The sequence below is a fragment of the Tribolium madens genome, unplaced genomic scaffold (assembly GCF_015345945.1).
Source record: "Tribolium madens isolate multiple individuals breed KSU strain unplaced genomic scaffold, Tmad_KSU_1.1 Scaffold_96;HRSCAF=242;Tcas5.2_LG5, whole genome shotgun sequence".
Taxonomy (NCBI): domain Eukaryota; kingdom Metazoa; phylum Arthropoda; class Insecta; order Coleoptera; family Tenebrionidae; genus Tribolium; species Tribolium madens.
This window is the reverse complement of record NW_025401068.1, coordinates 12,872,585-12,892,984: the sequence shown is the minus strand read 5'-3', so window position 1 is coordinate 12,892,984 and position 20,400 is coordinate 12,872,585. Positions and strand designations below refer to the sequence as shown.

The 20,400-nt window shown below is 30.8% G+C and overlaps 2 protein-coding genes across 2 annotated transcripts; one reads left to right on the top strand and one right to left on the bottom strand.

Annotated features, from left to right (window-relative positions):
- The first annotated feature begins 130 nt into the window (after window positions 1-130).
- On the top strand, window positions 131-18,785 carry LOC123013000 (pre-mRNA-splicing factor syf1 homolog). The gene is made up of 3 exons (XM_044411274.1): window positions 131-255; window positions 305-1,361; window positions 17,307-18,785. Exons 1-3 carry the CDS (start codon window positions 202-204, stop codon window positions 18,761-18,763), a joined length of 2,568 nt encoding a protein of 855 aa, XP_044267209.1. The 5' UTR covers window positions 131-201; the 3' UTR covers window positions 18,764-18,785.
- LOC123013001 (leucine-rich repeat-containing protein 15-like) lies at window positions 11,554-12,990 on the bottom strand. The gene has a single exon (XM_044411275.1). It carries the CDS (start codon window positions 12,967-12,969, stop codon window positions 11,617-11,619), a length of 1,353 nt encoding a protein of 450 aa, XP_044267210.1. The 5' UTR covers window positions 12,970-12,990; the 3' UTR covers window positions 11,554-11,616.
- Window positions 18,786-20,400: the final 1,615 nt, after the last annotated feature.

Genomic DNA, 20,400 nt, shown 5'->3' with positions numbered 1-20,400 from the left:
ATAAGTATGCATGAAATTTTTTTGTAGCTAGTTTTTTAATAAAATATTTGACTATACATAATTTATTATTTAATTTTTGTAAAATAAATGGCGTGGTCTAGAATTCGGTAATAGTTAATTTCGATAGCGCCGGACAAGAGCTGTCATTTTTCTGTATAACCTAACATTTTCCAACGTTTTATTTTCGTTGATAGCGGCGCAATGCCGGTTTCTAGCGATGTTGTTCGCCAAGAAACCCCCATGGAGATCATATTTGTACGTATTCTAATTGAAATTTTCAGTGTGGTGATTGGTAAAATTCTAGACTGATGAAGACCTCCCCTACGAGGAGGAAATCCTCCGCAACCCCTACTCCGTGAAGCACTGGCTGCGGTACATCGAGCACAAGAAGAAGGCCCCAAAGCACGGTGTGAACATAATCTACGAGCGCGCCCTTAAGGAGCTCCCCGGTTCTTACAAACTCTGGTACAACTACTTGCGCACTCGGCGCCTCCAGGTGAAAAACCGCTGCATCACTGACCCCGCCTTCGAGGACGTGAACAACGCCTTTGAACGCTCTCTCGTTTTCATGCACAAAATGCCGCGTATTTGGATGGATTATTGCAGTTTTCTGACCGATCAGTGCAAAATCACGCGGACACGGAAGGTCTTCGATCGGGCCTTGAGGGCGCTCCCGGTGACCCAACACCACCGCATCTGGCCCCTGTATCTCACCTTCGTGAAAAAGCACGACATTTCCGAGACCGCTGTGCGAATTTTCCGCCGGTATTTGAAACTAAGTCCCGAAAACGCGGAGGAATATGTCGAGTATCTGACGGAAGTGGGGCGACTAGACGAGGCCGCTGTCGTCTTGGCTAAAATCGTCAACGATGAGAATTTTGTGTCGCAACACGGGAAGTCCAAACACCAGTTGTGGAACGAGTTGTGCGAATTGATTTCGAAGAATCCGGAAGAGGTGCATTCGTTGAACGTTGATGCTATTATCAGGGGGGGCTTGAGGCGGTATACTGACCAATTGGGGCATTTGTGGAACTCTCTGGCTACTTATTACGTCAGGAGCGGGTTGTTTGAAAGAGCGCGGGATATTTACGAGGAGGCTATTCAGACTGTTACAACCGTGAGGGATTTTACTCAAGTTTTTGACGCCTATGCACAGTTTGAGGAGTTGACGTTGAGTAAGCGGATGGAGGAGGTGGCGCAAATGCCTAATCCGACCGAAGACGATGATATTGACTTGGAGTTGAGACTGGCCAGGTTTGAGAATTTGATGGAGAGGAGGTTGTTGCTGCTCAATTCGGTGCTGCTGCGGCAGAATCCACACAATGTGCAGGAGTGGCACAAGCGGGTGCAGTTGTATGAAGGTAAGTTTAAAGGAAAATAATATAAAAAAAAAGATAATTATCATTAAATAAAATCATCCAATAAAAGTATACTGATATGTTAACTTTTAATATTTCAAAGATGTTTTTTATGTAGGTTTTAAAATGATAACTAAAAAAAAACTAAAATTACATAAATTAAACAATTATTTATTTAAAATTAAAATACAAAAAACATTAAATACATTATGTATAGTCGTAAGCAATAAATTTTGGTCAATGTTATTTTTAACACAATGAATTGAGTTCTATTGAAACAATGACGACCAATATTTCTTGCAAGCGGCTGTACTTTACATAGAGCAACTATTTTTTAAACACATTTCAACATAAGCTCAAAAAGTGATTGTAATAAAATATTGCTAATTTAGGCAACATTTTTTCCAACACTCATCATCTCGTTCTATTTTTTCAAATACAAGACCATACTTACCCCATACAACAAAATAACAGTATTTTCTGCCAGTAACAAAAAGTTGGCCTTGGACTTGAAAATAATAAAGTCTGTTTTTTCTTTTAAATGGAAATGCCAAACAGTCTTAACATTGGCACCAGTAGTAAATTCATTCATGGTAATTTTAATAAAGGAAGTTGGCAGTTTCGGTTTTTTGAATTAATTTGAAAACAATGTCATTAAACGTAAACACAAAAAATCGTGTAAGAAAATTTAGAGAAGAAACACCAAAAAGGAACAAATTCGGTACTGTTAACAGTTTTTAGAAATTTGAAAACGAATAGTTTGCAAGCAGAAAGTTAGAAAAAGGGCTCGTTAAAATGTAGACCCAATTTTTAATGCAGGTTTGCTAAACATTCTCAATTTTTAGCAAGAAATTGACAAGAATACAAAATAAACATGAATGAGAAAGAACTTCGGAAAGAACGCAATTAAATTAGTGTCTTGTCGTGTTTGAAATAAAAGTTTGGTATGACGGGTTAAATTGTGTTTTTGTTCATAATGGAATTTTTGAAATCTCATTTTTCGAGTTTTGTATTTTGTGAAAATTATTTTTCATATAAACTGATTTTTGCTTTCAGTAGTCGTGATTCTTAAATCAGATTGCTATTTGAAAAAGTAACTAAATATTTAACAGAATTCCAATATAAAAGAAAATTAATAAGAATTTTTTTTGAAGACGATTACATTTTAATACTTCATGAATTAGTTTTTCTATTTTCCATTTAATCAATCTAAATTGTTGTTTATTTACAATTGATTTCTGCATATTTCTGAAGATAATGTGTCTCAAGTAAGTTAAATAAACCACAAGATATGTCACAGAATCCATACTTGTTTATGTACTAATTCGAATTTCGGGAACATGATTATGTATTATTTCTCAAAAAAACTCATTAAATATTAAAAGGAAAATATGAAAATTACTATTTCTATACATTTCCAATACTTTTTCGCTTCGCCCGTTTATTTTTCAACTTTGTGTTTTACTTCATTAGTCCAAATTGCACTTAATGTATGTGATGCTATTTCAGCTATATTCTAAAATAAATAATTTAGTGTGAAAATTTGTGTTTGCTTTTTTTTAAAAAAAAAAAACAGGTTATTATTACTTCTGGATAGCTGATATACCATTTCAATTATCGTATTAAATAATCAAATCGTTGAGGATTTTTTTAATTTTCCTGTTTTTCAAATAGTGCAAATAATATAATCAAACCGATGTCTAACGTGTATAAACAAGTCAATTGTAAAATTGTTATGTAGAAATTTAAGCTTTGTTTTTTCAAAACACTTTATGCAAAATAAGATACTTGAATACTATGACCAATATTAAAATTATGTACGATTTTGATTTTTTGAGTTCAAAATTTCCATTTTAATATTTGTTATGGGGTAAACCAGTAAAACAAATTTTACAAACTAGCACAGCTGTTTGTTATGTTCTTATCACCAATGAGTGATTATTACGTGTTGTAATGTACTGATTTATTAATGTTTTATGTTGTTTATAATCACTTTAATGTAAGAAAAAAACGGTAACAACAGAAGGAATGACAATGTTTTTGTTAAATGTTATTTCTGTTGATTTGCTGATAGATAAAAGACTTAAATTACTGGAAGATTTAGTTTTGACAAAAAAAACACGACTTATTCGGTAATTTTTTTGTGGAAAAATAATAAAAGAAATTACACACTTAAATAACGTTCTTTCTACTTTTTTAATCACACCTTGTAATAATTTTTTTTTAAATACAATGAAACATACGATAATTTTTGTTTTAATATTTATTTACACTTTTTGAAACATTAGAATTCAATAAGCATAATATTCAAATAACGACTTTGTCTACATTTTTTGTGGACCATTCTCGAATTTTGCTCTTGCACGTTTCACTCAAAGGATTTTCACCTAAATAAGTGACTGTTTTGGCTTTGAAAAGCTTATCTAAATCGCCGACGGGACACACAATTTTATTATTTGCAAGATTGAGACTCCTGATAAATTCAACATCTGCAAGGTAATCTTCATGCCAAATTTCAATTTCGTTAGAATTAAGATCCAAAGTATCAACTCGTTTCCACCCTTTGAATGTTTCCGCCGAAATTTTCTTTATTTTGTTACTATCTAATTTAACCCACTGTTCTTTTTTGTTGTAAATATTTTTGAAGGCTTGATCTGGAAGTTGTTCGAGGAGATTGTAGGAAAGAAATAGTCGATAGATGTTTGGACAGTTGTGAAACCACCTAGAGTCATATTCTCGTAACTTGTTGCTAGATAAATATAAATTTGCCAAGTTGGGCATGTTATCGAATGCATCCAGTGCAATATAAGAAATTTCGTTATTTGATAGTTCCACATTATGCAAGGTTTTGTTGGTGAAAATGCCAGCAGGAATTTCTTTTAGGTGGTTTCGTTTCAGGAAGATTGCCTCTAATTTTGGCATGCGTTTCATGAAATTTTCTGGAATTGTTGTCAGTAAATTGTCAGATAAATACAAGTAAAGTAATGAGGAACTGTCGAAAATTTCTTCCTTGATTGTGGTGAATTTGTTATCTTCTAATGAAACATGTGTGAGTTGGGGTACATTTTTAAAAATTCCGTGAGGAAGATTTGACAGTAAATTTTTGGATAAATCCAATTTTTTTAAGTTAGGAAGATGGTCAAAAGCACCTTCTTCGATTGTTTTGATTCTATCATTGGAAAAACTCAGTCCACTCAGACGCGAATTTTTTATAACTCCTGGTGGGATTATCGAGATTTGGTTGGAGTCTATATTGATTTGGTCTAGAGTGAGATTATCAAAAACCCCAACAATGGTTGTGATGTTGTTTTCAATAAAAGTTAATCCTTTAACATTTTTGAAATTTTTGAATGCACCTGGACGTATTTCAACGATTCCATTTCTGCGGAATTGAAGATTTTCCACATTTTCAATGTCTGTGATGGAATCTTCATATAAGGTTGGTATTGTCCCAGTAATAATGAATATTGATGGCGACGTCCAGTTTCTCGGTAAATAGTTCTTAAGATTGTTGGCAGAAGTGATAGTTGTGAGCTTTCTTCTCCACATGTTCCAAATAGTAACATTTTTGAATGACACTTCACTGGAAACTACACCCGAAATAGTCGCCAAAACCAGCAAAAATAGATATGTTAGATACATTTTACTGTTACTTAACTCCGTTTTCATACAATTCGGATGAAATAATGAGTATTTAACACAACTGTTTTGATTAGAAAGTTTACTACTTTGATTATTTTTATCTTTCGTGGACATCATTAGTGGTTCTTGGAATTTCTTTGTTCTTTATTTGTTTAGTAATGAGAAATATTTTTGATAACATTTACATACAGGGTGACTAAAAACATGGAACCAGGCGTTTTTCGTTTAAACAATTTGCTTTTAGAAAATTAATAACTGGTATAAAATGCTAGAAAAAGGTGATTATTGTGTTTCATATAAACTGAATTTTGTTTAAGTAGTTGTGATTCTTAAATCAGATTGTCATTTGAAAAAGTAACTAAATATTTAACAGAATTTCAACACAAAAGAAAATTAAAAACCACTAGTTTTTTCATATTTTTCATGTATATTTTGTACACATTTAATCAATTATTAAATTAAATGATTATGGTTATAAATAAATAATTAAATGATTGATTTCTGCATATTTCTGAAGATATTATGTGTCTCAAGTAAGTTAAGTAAACACAAGAAATATCACAGAATCCATACTTGTTTATGTACTAATTCGAATTTCGGGAACATGATTATGTATTATTTCGCAAAGAAACTCATTAAGTATTAAAAGGAAAATATGAAAATTACTGTTTCTATACATTTCAACACTCTTTCGCTTTGCTCGTTCATTTTTCAACTTTGTGTTTTACTTCCTTAGTCCAAATTGCACTAAATAAACTGTACGTGATGTTATTCCAGCTATATTCTAAAATAAGAATTTAGTGTGAAAATTTGTGTTTGATTTTTTTTAAACAGGTTATTATATATTATATATATATATTACTTCTGGATAGCTGATATACCATTTCAATTATCATAATCACATCGTTGGGGATTTTTTCAATTTTCTCTGTTTTTCAAATAGTGCAAATAATATAATCAAATCGATGTCTAACATGTATAAACAAGCCGATTGTAAAATTGTTATGTGGAAATTTAAGTTTTGTTTTTTCAAAGTATTTTATGAAGAATAAGATATTTGTTAATACTACGAGCAATATTATAATTATGAACGATTTTGATAGTTTAAAATTTCCATTTTTATATTAATTTTGAGGTAAACCGGTAAAACTCCAAACACCAAATAGCTATGTTCTTATCGTGTTGTAACTACATTTTAATACCAATGAGTGATTATTTCGTGTTGTAATGTAGGTATTGATTTATTATAGTATTGTGTTGTTTATAATCACTTTAATGAAAGAAAAAAAAAACGGTAGCAATAGAAGGAATGATAATGTTTCTGTTAAATGTTATTTCTGTTGATTTGTTGAAACAAAAAACTAACGTTACTGGAAAATTTCGTCTAAACGAAAAAATCACAACTTTTTTCTCGTAAATGTTAAAAAGTTGTTATTTAAATAAAAATTAATAATTTTTTAGGAGAAAGAATTTTACTAACCTAAATTCCTTTCCCTAATTACCTTAATCCAATAAGGCCTTCGAAATAAATTTTTTAGTACTTTTTCTTCTAAAGATTTAAATGGAAAATCACTTTTTGAATTTTTTACTCGTAATAAAAACGTCTTAGGCGTTTTATAGCTTTCTAAACACAGTAACCTTTTTTAAATAATAGATTGGTACTTTTTTCAACGAATTAAAGAAAGTTTTACGTACCTACCTAGATGGTTTTTTTTACGATTTTTTCTTATCACACACCTTGCAATAAATTTGATTATAATAAAATGAAATACATCAGCAAATTTTGCTTTAATATTTATTTATACTTTTTGAAACAAGTAAGATGAGGTATGTAAAAAAAATCTATATCTAAAAGTAAGTTTTTAACATCATCGGTGACAATAAATAGACATAAAAAGGGTCAAATGTCAAAAATTTCTCGTTGGGACACCCTTTATTATGACCAGTATAAAAATTATATACGATTTGATTCTATGAATTCAAATTTTCTATTTTTATATTTATGTTAGACTAAACCGTTAAACCGCCAAATTTTAGTGGTTTTCGTCAATACTAACGAGTGGTTGTTTTGGGTTTTAAACTATTGATTTATTACTGTAATAAAAAAACAGAAACTACAGAAAGGATGGAAATTATTTCTCTTAAATGTTATTTCTCTTGATTGTTAATAGAAACATTTATACGTTACGGAAAAATTTAGTTTAGACCTAAAAACCATACCTTTTTTGTGTTGCAAAAAAAATGGAATTTTTTTTTTATAGAAAAGTAATAAATAAGTTTTTAGGAAAAGAAATTTCACTGACTTAAAATCATACCCCTAATTATCTTAAACCCACCCATGTTTTTGAAATGAATTTTTGTGTTTAGTATTTTTATTTTTTCTTAAACAACTTAGGTATTTTGTAGCTTTCTAAACACAGTAACTTTTTTTAAAAATAGTCGTCGATCGGTCTTTATTTCAACAAATTATTTAAAAAGTTTTTCGTACCTGGATGGTCTTTGTTAGTTTTTTTTTATTACACACTCTGTAATAAATTTAATTATAACGAAATAAAGTACTTAAGCAAATTTTTGCTTTAATTTTATTTATACTTTTAAAAACATCAGAATTCAATCATTAGCATAAAAATTATTTAAATGACGACTGTATTTCCATTTTTTGCGGACCATTCCTGAATTTTGCTCTTGCACTCTTCACTCAATGGATTATGACTTAAATAAGTAACTGTTTTGGCTTTGAAAACTTTATGTAAATCTCCTTCAGGACACACAATCTTGTTACTTATAAGATGGAGTCTCTGGATGGATTCAACATCCGCAAGGTAATTCTCATGCCAGGCTTCAATTTCGTTACTGCTGAGATTCAAAATATCAACTCGTTTCCACCCTTTGAAAGTTTCGGCCGAAATTTTCTTTATTTTGTTAGCATCTAATCTAACCCACTGTTCCTTTTTGTTGTAAATATTTTTGAAGGCTTGATCTGGAAGTTGCTCGAGGAAATTATTCGAAAGAAATAGTCGCTGGATGTTTGGACAGTTGTGAAACCACCTCTTATCATATTTTTGCAATTTATTTGTAGATAAAAATACATTTGTCAAGTTGGGCATGTTATCGAATGCATTTGGTGCAATGTAGGAAATGTCGTTAATGGATAGTTCCACATGTTGCACAGTTTTGTTGTTGAAAATGCCTGAAGGAATTTCTTTCAGGTGATTTCGGATCACGTAAATTCCCTCTAACTTTGGCATCCGTTTCATGAAATTTTCTGGAATTGTTTTCAGTAAATTGCCAGATAAATACAAGTGGAGTATTGAAGAACTGTCGAAAATTTCTTCCTTAATTGTGGTGAATTTGTTATCGTCTAATGAAACATGTGTGAGTTGGGGTAGATTTTTGAAAATTCCGGGAGGGAGGTCTGACAGTAAATTTTGGGATAAATCCAATTCTTTTAAGTTTGGAAGATGGTCAAAAGCACTTTTTTCCACAGTTTTGATTTTATTGTTGGAAAAACTTAGTCCATTCAGACGGGAGTTTTTCACAACTCCTGGTGGGATTACCGACATTTGGTTGGAATCTATGTTGAGTCGCTCTAGAGTGAGATTATCAAAAACCCCAGCAATGGTTGTGATGTTGCCTCCGATAAAGCTTAAAGCTTTAACATTTTTGAAATTTTTGAATGCACCTGGACGTATTTCAACGATTTTATTTCGGTGGAATTGAAGTTCTTCTACATTTTCAATGTCTGTGATGGAATCTTCGAATAAAATTGGTATTGTCCCAGTCACTACAAGTACCGATGTTGAGTTTTTAGGTAAATGGTTCTTGAGATTCTTTGCAGAAGTGATGGATGCGAGTTTTTCCCCAGATATAGTCCAAATATTAACATTTTTGAATGACACTTCACTGGAAATTACACTGGAAATAGTCGCCAAAAGCAGCAAAAATAGATGTCTTGGATACATTTTACTACCACTGAACTGTTTTCATTCAATTCTGGTGAAATAATGAGCGTTAACGGAGTTATTTTGATTATAAAATTTACCACTTTGATTTTTTTATCTTTTGTAAGCACATTCTTTAATTGGTCATTAATTAGTGTTTCCTGAAATTGCTTTGTGCTAATAAGAAATATTACTTGTTACTCATGAGAAATATTTTTGATAATATTTACTTAGAGTCACCAAATAATATGGATTCTTGTTTAAACTATTCAGCAAAGTAATAAATTGGTCTAAGTGCTAGAAAAATGTAATTTTTGTAAATTATTTTCTTTGTGAGAGTTGTTTTTCATATAAGTTGAATTCTCTTTGAATTCGTAAATCATAGTCTTTGTCGAAAAATTTTTTATAAAAGATTCAAAAAGTTTTGAACTTTTGTTTTTGAACATTTTTTTCACTTTGCATATTTTTTACAGATTTAAATAACTTAAATCGTTGATGGTTATCTACAACTAATTTCTGTATTTTTTTGGAAGTTGGGTCTCAAGTGATAACTCACTTATTTTGTGTTATTTTTATTTTGCCCAACTTTTATGATATATACAGGGTGCTGCATTTTGGACGTCCGAATAGGGAATCTCCGAAACTAAGAGGTTTAGTCAAAAACAAGTGATACATTCTGGGACTCATTTTTTGAGAAAATATTATTGGTTAAAACCGCATCCCGCTATCATCTTTTGTTTTCGACTTACAGACAAAAGTTGACATTTTGGCGAAATCTAAAAAAATTCATATTTTCGTTATTATAGAAGATACGGATTTGAAGTAAAGACATTATGGAGGCACTTTTTTACGTAGAATTTAATAATGTAGTTAATATTTTTTTTCAGTTATTTGTTTATCCGTAATAAGATAAACTTGTATCTTTTAAATGGAAATCATAGGCGGGATGGCAATTTTGAAAAGCTTATTTTTTTGTGATATAAAAAATATATATTTGTAACAGAATATTTTTTTATAATTATACTTAAAAAATTAAATACATATTTTGTTTGATAATAGGTGGCCACGGAAAAACTATTTTACTCCAAATGTGTAAATAATTATCAATAAGAATTTTGGGAACTGTGAAATAGATGAAAAAATATATAAAAAAACGATATATTTTTTTCATTACTTAGTACTTAGAAAACTCTTTCACTGGTTGAATAATACAGTATGATGAAAAAAAAGGCGCCCGTGTTAACCCACACGTTATAAGTGATCTTTTATTAAAGACGAATTCGAAGACCAAAATTGGATTTGTGCTCTTATCAGTAAGATATAGACTTTCCTTTTTAGAAAAGAGAAATCTAAATAATTAACAGTTTTAAAATAATTTCATTGTTAAAGTCTAGATTTTGATACAGTTGACGGTGTTCTTAAAAAAAAATGTGCAAAAAGCCTATTGAAATAAACTTTATTGTACATGTTAGGATACTACTTCTTGGCTCCAAAGAAAATGTATCAATGTTGCAACATTGCAAATATCCTAGGATACATTAAATGTCCAAGTAATATTCAATTATTGAAAACGGTAGCATCAAAAAATTAATTTTCAATATTGTTTGTTCTGTGAAATTTGAACGATTAAAGTCAAAAAGTCAAAGATTAAAATTAATTGAAATCATTAAATACCTTTTGGTCGTATCGTATTGGAATAATAAAATTATGTAAACTTTACAGTTTTTTATTTTATGCGGGTGACAATATCTGTCAGTATACTGGTTTCTTAGATACGTAAAATACCTGAGTGAAATAGTTTTTTACTAAAAGAAAATTGTGCAATATTGCCGCTTTGTGCTGTTAGACAAACTGTTTGAATTTTAAAAAGAATCTATTTAGACTATTTTTGGAATGATGGTCACAATGTTTCAATAAAAAAGGACGCGCCTGTTTCAATCGTGGGCGCCTTTTTTTCATCACCCTGTATAGTTTAAATCCTTTTAGTTGAAGATGCAACATTTTTCATGGCCAACTGCAAACAAAAATAAAAGATAATTTTTTGCTAAAAATGTATTATAATAATCTGTTAAAAATATATATTTTTTAGATAAGAAAAAAACAAACTTTTTAAACATTTATGAATCCCATTTAAGAAAATACAAGTTTATCTTATTACCGCTAAACAAACAATTGAAAAAAAAAATATCTACATTATTAAATTCTACGTAAAAAAGTGCCTCCATAATGTCTTTATTTCAAATCTGTATCTTCTATAATAATAAAGATATGATTTTTTTTAGATTTCGGTAAAATATCAATTTTCTCTATAAGTCGAAAACAAAAGACGGGGATGTGGTTTTAACCAATATTATTTTCTCAAAAAATGAGCTTCAGAATGTATTACTAGTTTTTGGCTAAACTGCAGAGCAATGAATAAATATTTTGTCATCATTTAAATGAACTGCTAATCTTGTTAATATGGAAGATAATGAAATTAAAATAAGAAATAATTGTTTATGTCGGACTGGCTAACATATTTTTACAAATAACATTTTTGTACAGTTTTTTTTTTCAAATTGTAGAGTGCAGATTTCTATGTTGTGAATAAGGTTGATTATAATACAATAAAGTACCCTAGCAGATAACTTTTGCTTTAATATTTATCTACAAACATTAGAATTCAATAAAAATATTTAAACAACGACTTTGTGTGGATTTCTTGCGGACCATTCTCGAATTTTTCTTTTACAGTCATTACTGAATGGATTATTACCTAAATAAGTGCACCTTTTGGCTTTAAAAACTTTGTCGAAATCACCGTCGAGACACACAATCTTGTTATTTACAAGATTGAGAGTCCTGATAATTTCAACATCCGCAAGGTAATCCTCATGCCAGACTTTAATTTCGTTAGAATTGAGTTCCAAAGTATCAACTCGTTTCCACCCTTTGAATGTTTCAGCCGAAATTTTCTTTATTTTGTTACTATCTAATTTAACCCATTGTTCTTTTTTGTTGTTCAAATTTTTGAAAGCTTGATCTGGAAGCTGCTCTAGGAGATTATTGGAAAGAAATAATCGATAGATTTTTGGACAGTTGTGCAACCACCTAGAGTCATACTGTTGCAATTTATTTCTAGGTAAAAATAAATCTGTCAAGTTGGGCATGTTGTCGAATGCATTTGGTGCAATGTAGGAAATTTCGTTGTTGGATAGATCCACATGTTGTACAGTTTGGTTGTTGAAAATGCCAGCAGGAATCTCTGTTAAATGGTTTCGGTTCAGGTAAATCCCGATTAAATTTGGCATCTGTTTCATGAAATTTTCTGAAAGAGTTTTCAGTAAGTTGTCAGCTAAATACAAGTTAAGTATCGAAGAATTGTCGAAAATTTCTCCCTTGATTGTGGTGAATTTGTTATTGTCCAATGAGATATATGTAATGTGAGATAAATTTCTGAAAATACCAGAGGGAAGATCTGAGAGTAAATTATGAGATAAATCCAATGTTTTTAAATTTGGAAGGTGGTCAAAAGCATTTTCTTCTACAGTTTCGATTATATTATTGGCAAAACTCAATTCTTTCAGATCGGAACTTTTCACAACTCCAGATGGGATGACCGAGATTTTGTTGGAACCTATACTAAGTTGTTCTAAAGTGAGATTATCAAAAACCCCAGCAATGGTGGTGATGTTGCTTCCAGTTATTCTTATTGTTTCAACACTTTTTAAATTTTTGAATGCTCCTGGACGTATTTCAATGATTTCATTTCCGATGAATTGAAGATCGTTCACATTTTCAATGTCTGTGACGGAATTCTCGTATAAAATTGGTATTGTCCCAGTTACAAGAATCATCGAGGTCCACTTTCTAGGTAAATAGTCCTTGAGATTGTTTGCAGAAGGGATGGTTGTGAGGTTTTTGCCCCAAATCCAAAGAGTAACATTTTTGAATGACACATTATTGGAAATTACACTCGAAATAGTCACCAAAACCAAGAAAAGTAAATATTTTGAAAACATTTTACCACCACTAAACTCTGCTTTCATATAAGTCTGGTAATTTCAGAGAGTTAAAGCAGATAAAATGTTACATTAATTGGGTTTATCTTTACCATATCATTAAAGACTCGTGCAACTTTTTTTTTGTAATTTGTTTACTTATGATTATGAAGACTATTTTTGATAACATTTACATACAGGGTCAGTAAAAAGTATGCAGGTTTTTTGGTTAAATTATATGCTTTCAGAAAATTGATAATAGGTATAAACTGCTCTAAAAATGTGATCGTTTTCGACAATGAAACTTGGATTGTTTATGATAATTCTTTTTAATATGAGTTGAATTCTCTCAAAAATCATAGTTTTTGTCGAAAAAAAATATCATAGTAGTAAAGGAAGTTGACAAGGTGAACTTTTTGTTCCCTGTATACGTTTTACCCATTTAATTAATCTAAATGATTGATGTTTGTTTACAATTGATTTCTGTATATTTTTGGAAATTGTGTCTCAAGTGTTGAATAAATAAATTACAAGATACGTCACAAAATCCATACTTATGTTTGTTATTAATTCGAATATTTAGAAGCTGTACAAAAGTCGTTTCTTATTTTTTTCCTTAATATTTTTATTGGTGGATTAGAATTTTAAAAAAATTGTTTTTCCAAATTGCACTAGATAAATTGTGTATGTTGTTATACCAGCTATCATCTAAAATAAACAAGTAATTTTTCATTTTGTTTGTGAAGATTTTTACCGTGCAAGTAAAAGTATTATTTAGAGAAAAGAAACCACAAACATTAAAACAGAAACAATTCTGTTTTAGTCTTAATCGAAGCAGTTCTTTCTGAAATGATTTATTTTAATTCTGTAATAAATCTAACTCTTAGTTATTACTCTCTTATAAAAGGAAAGAAATTTACTAAGAGAGTGTGACGATGGTAAATCGTCAATAACTTCCATCATTGTATTTCTCTAAAAGATTAAAACAAATTAATTATAAATTTTTTTGTGCTTACCTTTTCTGTGATTTGGTCGAAAAAATACGCCATGGTAAAAACTGGGAATAAGGTGTTTACTAACCAAGCAACTATTTGCACTACGAAATAAAATGGTAATTCAGGAAAAATATACAATGTAACTGATGCGTAAAATAGTGTAGTCGCTGTGAAAACAAAGTCGACGAATATTCTTAAAAGAATAGGTTGTTGGAACGTTTTGTTAATATCGTTAGATATTTCATTAAACTTTGTAAATATTTGAATAACAGTTTTTGAATCTTTGTAAATAATGTTTCTACTCGTTATTGCATTAAAATATGACTTATAATTATTTTGCAAAACTATCAGATAAAAAAATATAAATAGATTTAAATTGTAACTAAAAAATATCGCAAGGGTTTGGAAGAAAATCTTTAGGTAAAAACTAATTGAAGGTGAGAATAATAAAGAGATTCCTAAAAATTGACCTGTCACTATAGTCACCTGCACACTCATATACCAAAACAACGGTTTTGAAATACTATTTCGAAAGAGATTATTATTTGTCGAGAGTCGAGATACCATTTTAGTTAGCACTATCAAATCGTTTAGGATTATTTCAATTTTTCTTTTTTTCAAATATGAATAAATAATCAAACCAACGTCTAATGAATACAACGAAGTTATTTGCAGAACAATTAGATAAAATGTCAAGTCGTTTGACACTTCTAAGGATTGGATAAATAATGTTATATTTGTTATTAGAATCAATATTAAAATAAAAATGTGTAATTTTGAGGCCTTGTATTCAAATTTTCCATTTTCAAATCTAAATTGTGGTAAACCACTGAAACTCCATATTTTACAAATTAGTATGGCAGTTTCGGTTATGTTCATATTCTCAACTTTGATGTTGTTATGTAAACTGTCGAACAATGAATAAGAACAATTGTTTTGTGTGTTTTCTCATCAATTAAATTTGTGCTGTGCTGGTAATTATCTTAATGCGACGGTTATGAAAAAATTGGGAGATAATGTAATTAGAATAACAAGCCATAAATAATAATAAACAAGGTAAGGTTTTTTAATCGTTATTTGTGAACACTTCTTTGGTCTTCCTAATTAATTTTTGCAGCCGGAAATTTTGAAAAGTTTTAGCGGTTTTTCAAATATTTGGAGTTTTTCAAAAAATTTTGGACCTGCACCTTCCACTTTAAAAATCGGTAGTCTTAACAAAAAGTCACCATAACATTAAATTTAGGTATAGGGAATGTTAGTACAGATCGATGCAGAATTAAATTCTCTTCCATTTGGTAAAATAAAAATTGGGGTATTTTATTTGGAAAAATTGGGTTATGGGTATTTGAATTATTACAAAAGTAACCTTAAAATTTTAGGGTTTTTAATTTTTTTGTCAAAAATTGAAAAGTCTTAGAAGAAAGATCTAAGCTTTCTCTATCAAACGCAAAAAAACGAATCCAAAATTTTAAAGAATGGCAGAGTTACCGATTTTTTAATTGGAAGCTGCAGATCCAAAAATATTTCAAAAACGGCTAAATTTAGGTATAGGGAAAGCTAATGGAAACTTCTTTAAAATAACTCGATTAATAAAAAAACGCAATAAAAATATAGCTTTTCATTTAAAATAAGAAAGTTGAGACCGAATTCCGGTATAACCGGAAGTGCCGCCATCTTGAAAATATTTTCATTTAGGAGGACTTAATGGATTATGGCTATGTACCAATTTTTAAATAAATACGATTATTTGAACTCCTAATACTTCTAATGTGGGGTTTAGACGGAATACCCTGTATACTCTTTGTAGTTGAGGCATCTGAAAAAGGATCCTTTTGTCTTTGATCATCACAGAGAATATAAGGGTAGTGTCAAAAACTGGAATAAATGTCTTATAAGATCCTTTTATGATTTATTGAAAAATATTTTTTTTTACCCTCAACATTGATTTAACGAGAAAAAAGTAACTTTTTGCATTGTTTTAGTAAATCTACTGTGTATTTACTAATATTGATAGGACACAATTGTTTTTAGGTGTTTTTACAGTGTAATGTACCCCTGATAGCCCTGTAAATTTTTAAATCTATCCTTCACACCCTTTTCTCGGACCGATTTATCAAAATTTTACAAAAGAATTAAAGGAACAATTGCACATATTGTTCCTGAATATTGTCTTACTTTGTCAGAATAAGAAAAACAATTTTTTTCACTTTTTTTACAATTTTGCATGAGTTATTAGTTAAATTGAAAAAAAAAAATGATTCAAAATTTCAAAAAATAATTTTTGATTTTTGTTTTCGAAAATTAAACAGCATTATTTCTTGAATTTTTTTTCCAAATTTAGAAAAATCAAAAACATGTTTTAAAAAATTAAGCACTATTTATTTAGATTTTTTTTACGAAATTAAAAAAAAATCAAAATTTTTATTTTTTTAATTTTAGCAAATAACTGATGCAAAATTGTAAAGAAACTCGAAAAAAAAAAGATTACACAATAGAAACAATATCTGCAATTGTTCCTTTAATTTTTTGCAAAACTTTGCCCTATTGACCCGAGAAAACGGTTCCATGGATCGATTTAAAAATCTACAGGGCTATGGGGGGTACATTAAGCCGAAAAAACACCTAAAAACATTTGTCTCCCCACTAATTATAGTGAATGTAGATTTACTAAAACAATGCAAACAGTTTTTTTCTCTTTTCTTTAAATCAATGTTGAGGGTGAAAAAAATATTTTTCAAAAAATCATAAAAGGAACTTATAATTATTCCAGTTTTTGACACTACTCTTATATTCCCTATGATCATTGATTGCTGAGATTCGATGATCAAATACAAAAGGTTTCTTTTTCATTTAAAGTCAGATAAATTAACGTAATTAGAATACGCAATATTAACATATTAACGCGTATTAACGGTAAACAAACATGCTATCCGGTCTATGTATTGACTTAACTAAAAAAAATCCCTAAATCCGTGGACCAAAACCAACGCAATGAGATACAGCCTTTCAAATAACACCAAAAAATGTACGAAATATTTTTGTTCCTTTAATTTTTTGGAGTGGTATATTAAACCCAAAGTGACCCGAACAGGCCCGAAACAAGCTGAAATATCGCGAAGTTATCCGAAGCGACATTATTACATTATTGAACTCTCTAAAAGGCATTTGTTTTTATTAAAAAAGATACGCTTATACAAATCCCATGCTTATTTTGTAACAAAAATTCGTGTTTCCTGTAAAAAACTGCGAATTGCAAGGTTTAAAATTTTATTTTGTGGCTATACCTACAGGTTGTCTGCCATTCAAATACATTGAGAATTTTTTTAAGTACACTTTATTTTTTTTACTTTTAATCTTTTCTTTATTTAATTTTTTCTTTTTTTGTGACAGGCAAGCCCCACGAAATCATCAACACCTACACCGAAGCCGTTCAGACCGTGGACCCCAAACTCGCCGTCGGCAAACTGCACACCTTGTGGGTCGAATTCGCGAAATTCTACGAAACCAACAAGCAAATCGAAGACGCTCGTCTCATTTTTGAAAAAGCCACTCAAGTGGCATATGTGAAAGTGGACGATTTAGCGACGGTTTGGTGCGAATGGGCCGAAATGGAGATACGAAGCGAAAACTACGAACAAGCCCTTAAACTCATGCACAGAGCGAGTACCATGCCATCGCGCAAAGTGGCCTATCATGACGACACTGAAACCGTTCAAGCAAGACTGTACAAATCGTTGAAAATCTGGTCAATGTTGGCCGACTTGGAGGAGAGTTTTGGCACATTTAAGTCGTGTAAAGCGGTCTACGATCGGATTATTGATCTGAAAATTGCAACACCGCAAATTATCATCAATTATGGCCTGTTTTTGGAGGAGAATAAGTACTTTGAGGAGGCTTTCAGGGCGTACGAGAAGGGGATTTCCTTGTTCAAGTGGCCGAACGTTTACGACATTTGGAATACTTATTTGAGTAAGTTTTTGAAGAGATATGGGGGGAGTAAGTTGGAGAGGGCGCGTGATTTGTTTGAACAATGTTTGGAGAATTGTCCTCCTCAATTTGCCAAACCTCTTTATCTCCTCTATGCGAAGTTGGAGGAGGAGCACGGAATGGCCCGACATGCCATGGCGGTGTACGAAAGGGCCACAAACGCCGTCCCTCAAGAGGAGATGTTTGAAATTTTCAATATTTACATAAAACGGGCCGCCGAAATCTATGGAATACCCAAAACCCGGCAAATTTACGAAAAAGCCATTGAGGTGCTTCCTGAAGAGAAAACACGCGAGATGTGTGTCCGGTTTGCCGATATGGAGACGAAATTGGGCGAAATTGACCGAGCTCGAGCCATATACTCGCACTGTAGTCAAATCTGCGACCCAAGGGTCACTACCGAGTTCTGGCAGATTTGGAAAGAGTTTGAGGTGAGACACGGGAATGAGGATACTATGAGAGAGATGTTGAGGATCAAGAGGAGTATCCAAGCCATGTACAACACTCAGATAAATATGATGTCGGCGCAGATGTTGAGTTCGGCGGGCTCGGTGGCGGGGACTGTGGCCGATTTGGCGCCGGGGGTCAAGGATGGGATGCGGCTGCTTGAGGCCAAGGCGGCCGAGATGGCAGGGACGTCGACGGGAGTTCGGCCTGGGAATATTATGTTTGTTAGAGGCGAAACTCAAGGGGATAATAAAGATAAGGTTGTTAATCCGGATGAGATTGATATTGGGGAGGATGAGGAGGAGAATGAGGACGAAGGGGAGGATGTGCCGGTTGAGAAGCAGAACATTCCGTCGGAGGTGTTTGGAGGGTTGAAGAAGAGGGATGAGAATGGGGAAGAGGATGAGGGATGAGGGGGTTAATCTAGTATTGATGTATATTTAAGGAAAATAAAACCTTTTAGTATCATTCTTTAGTTTTTTTAAAGGATTTGATTAAAGAACCATTTTCAAATTGTTGCACTTTAAAATAAAAAAATACAAGAAAAAATTTGAAATCTTAACTGTTTTTTTCTGATTTTAACCAATGGAAAAATATACAGAAGGAATAGGATTTAAACATTATTCCTCTGTAAAAAAGTAAAAATACGAGGTCATTGAAGCCCGTGAAAAATTTTGGAAAACGATAATAACAAAATCAAGAAAGAAAAAGAAATGTAAAGCAATATTAAAAAAAGAAATACGAGTAAAAATTTTTGATATTTAGAGCAATAATAAACTTTGAAAGACCGAGTTATCGGCTTTTTCCTTTTTAAGAAGATTTTAATCTACATTGTACGTGAACGTTTAATTTTTTTTATGTAAGTTGTCTACGAGCTAAGTCATGTTGATGATGTTTTCAGATGTAGACATTAGATTTTTATTGATTCATGTGATAATTATCACATATACGTCAGATTTTGAGTAATCAGTCTTATGATCTCAGATAAGTAAAGACTGTAGGAATTAAGAATTTTTTGGTCAAGGCCAGATAGTAGTTTGACTTTTTAGGACTTGTTCTATAAATGCTTAGTCTTTATTATATCAAGAAAACGTATTCATAGTGGATATCGGATACAATATTTATAATTTTTTAAATTGATTATTCAAAATCTTCATCACTAGGCTTGCACCAAGCCATATTTACTTAAATTTTGTTTTTTATTTAACACTTGAAAGTAACTATGGACGAAGCAAATTAAAGTTATAACAGACAATAACTGCTTATAATGTTATTCTCTATAATGCCTTTTATGTTTTTGTGAAAAGTTAAGAAAACACTAGAGATTATTCTTATTTAGAAACACTTGAACTGTGAGCTGCTTATAAAATTGTTAATCCTCTCCTTCCTCTCTAACTAGGATGAGATAAAAATAAAATAAAAAGTAGAATTTAATTTTACATCAAAAGAAGGAGTTTTCTTTCGAATGCAATTTTTGGTTGATAACTGATAAGAAATGCCGTTGACAAATACATAAAAAATCAAATATTTTTGTTATTTATTTAAACAAAAGTAGCAAACTTAAAAAAACAAGATATCACATTTTTCGAATACAGAATTGGCGAAAATTCAGGAACACGCAAAATAATGTGGGGGTTGATCTATAAACAATTGCTTAAAAACGGTTCTTTAGGTATCAGACATAAATGGCGCCATTATTTTTAGGTGTTCTAACTATTCCTGAACCACTTTGTCTAAATCAAAATAAAAAAAGGCGTAGAAGTGAGAAAAGTATTTATAACATACATTTTTTTACGGGTTTGCCTTTTTAATTTACAAAAGTGCGTTTTTTTATTTTTTTAAGTATTGTCGATTTTCATGCTTCACGAACATAAATCAAATCATAATTTAGAATAATCTAAACTGATTGAAAATTATTTTTTTTTTAAGAAACTTTAAATAGATACTTTAAACGGTATTTAATTAAAGATAATTGATTCTGCTGTATTTTTTATTTTTACCAGTAGTAATAACTAATAATCTACACTAAACACTTGTTTTAATCCACGTT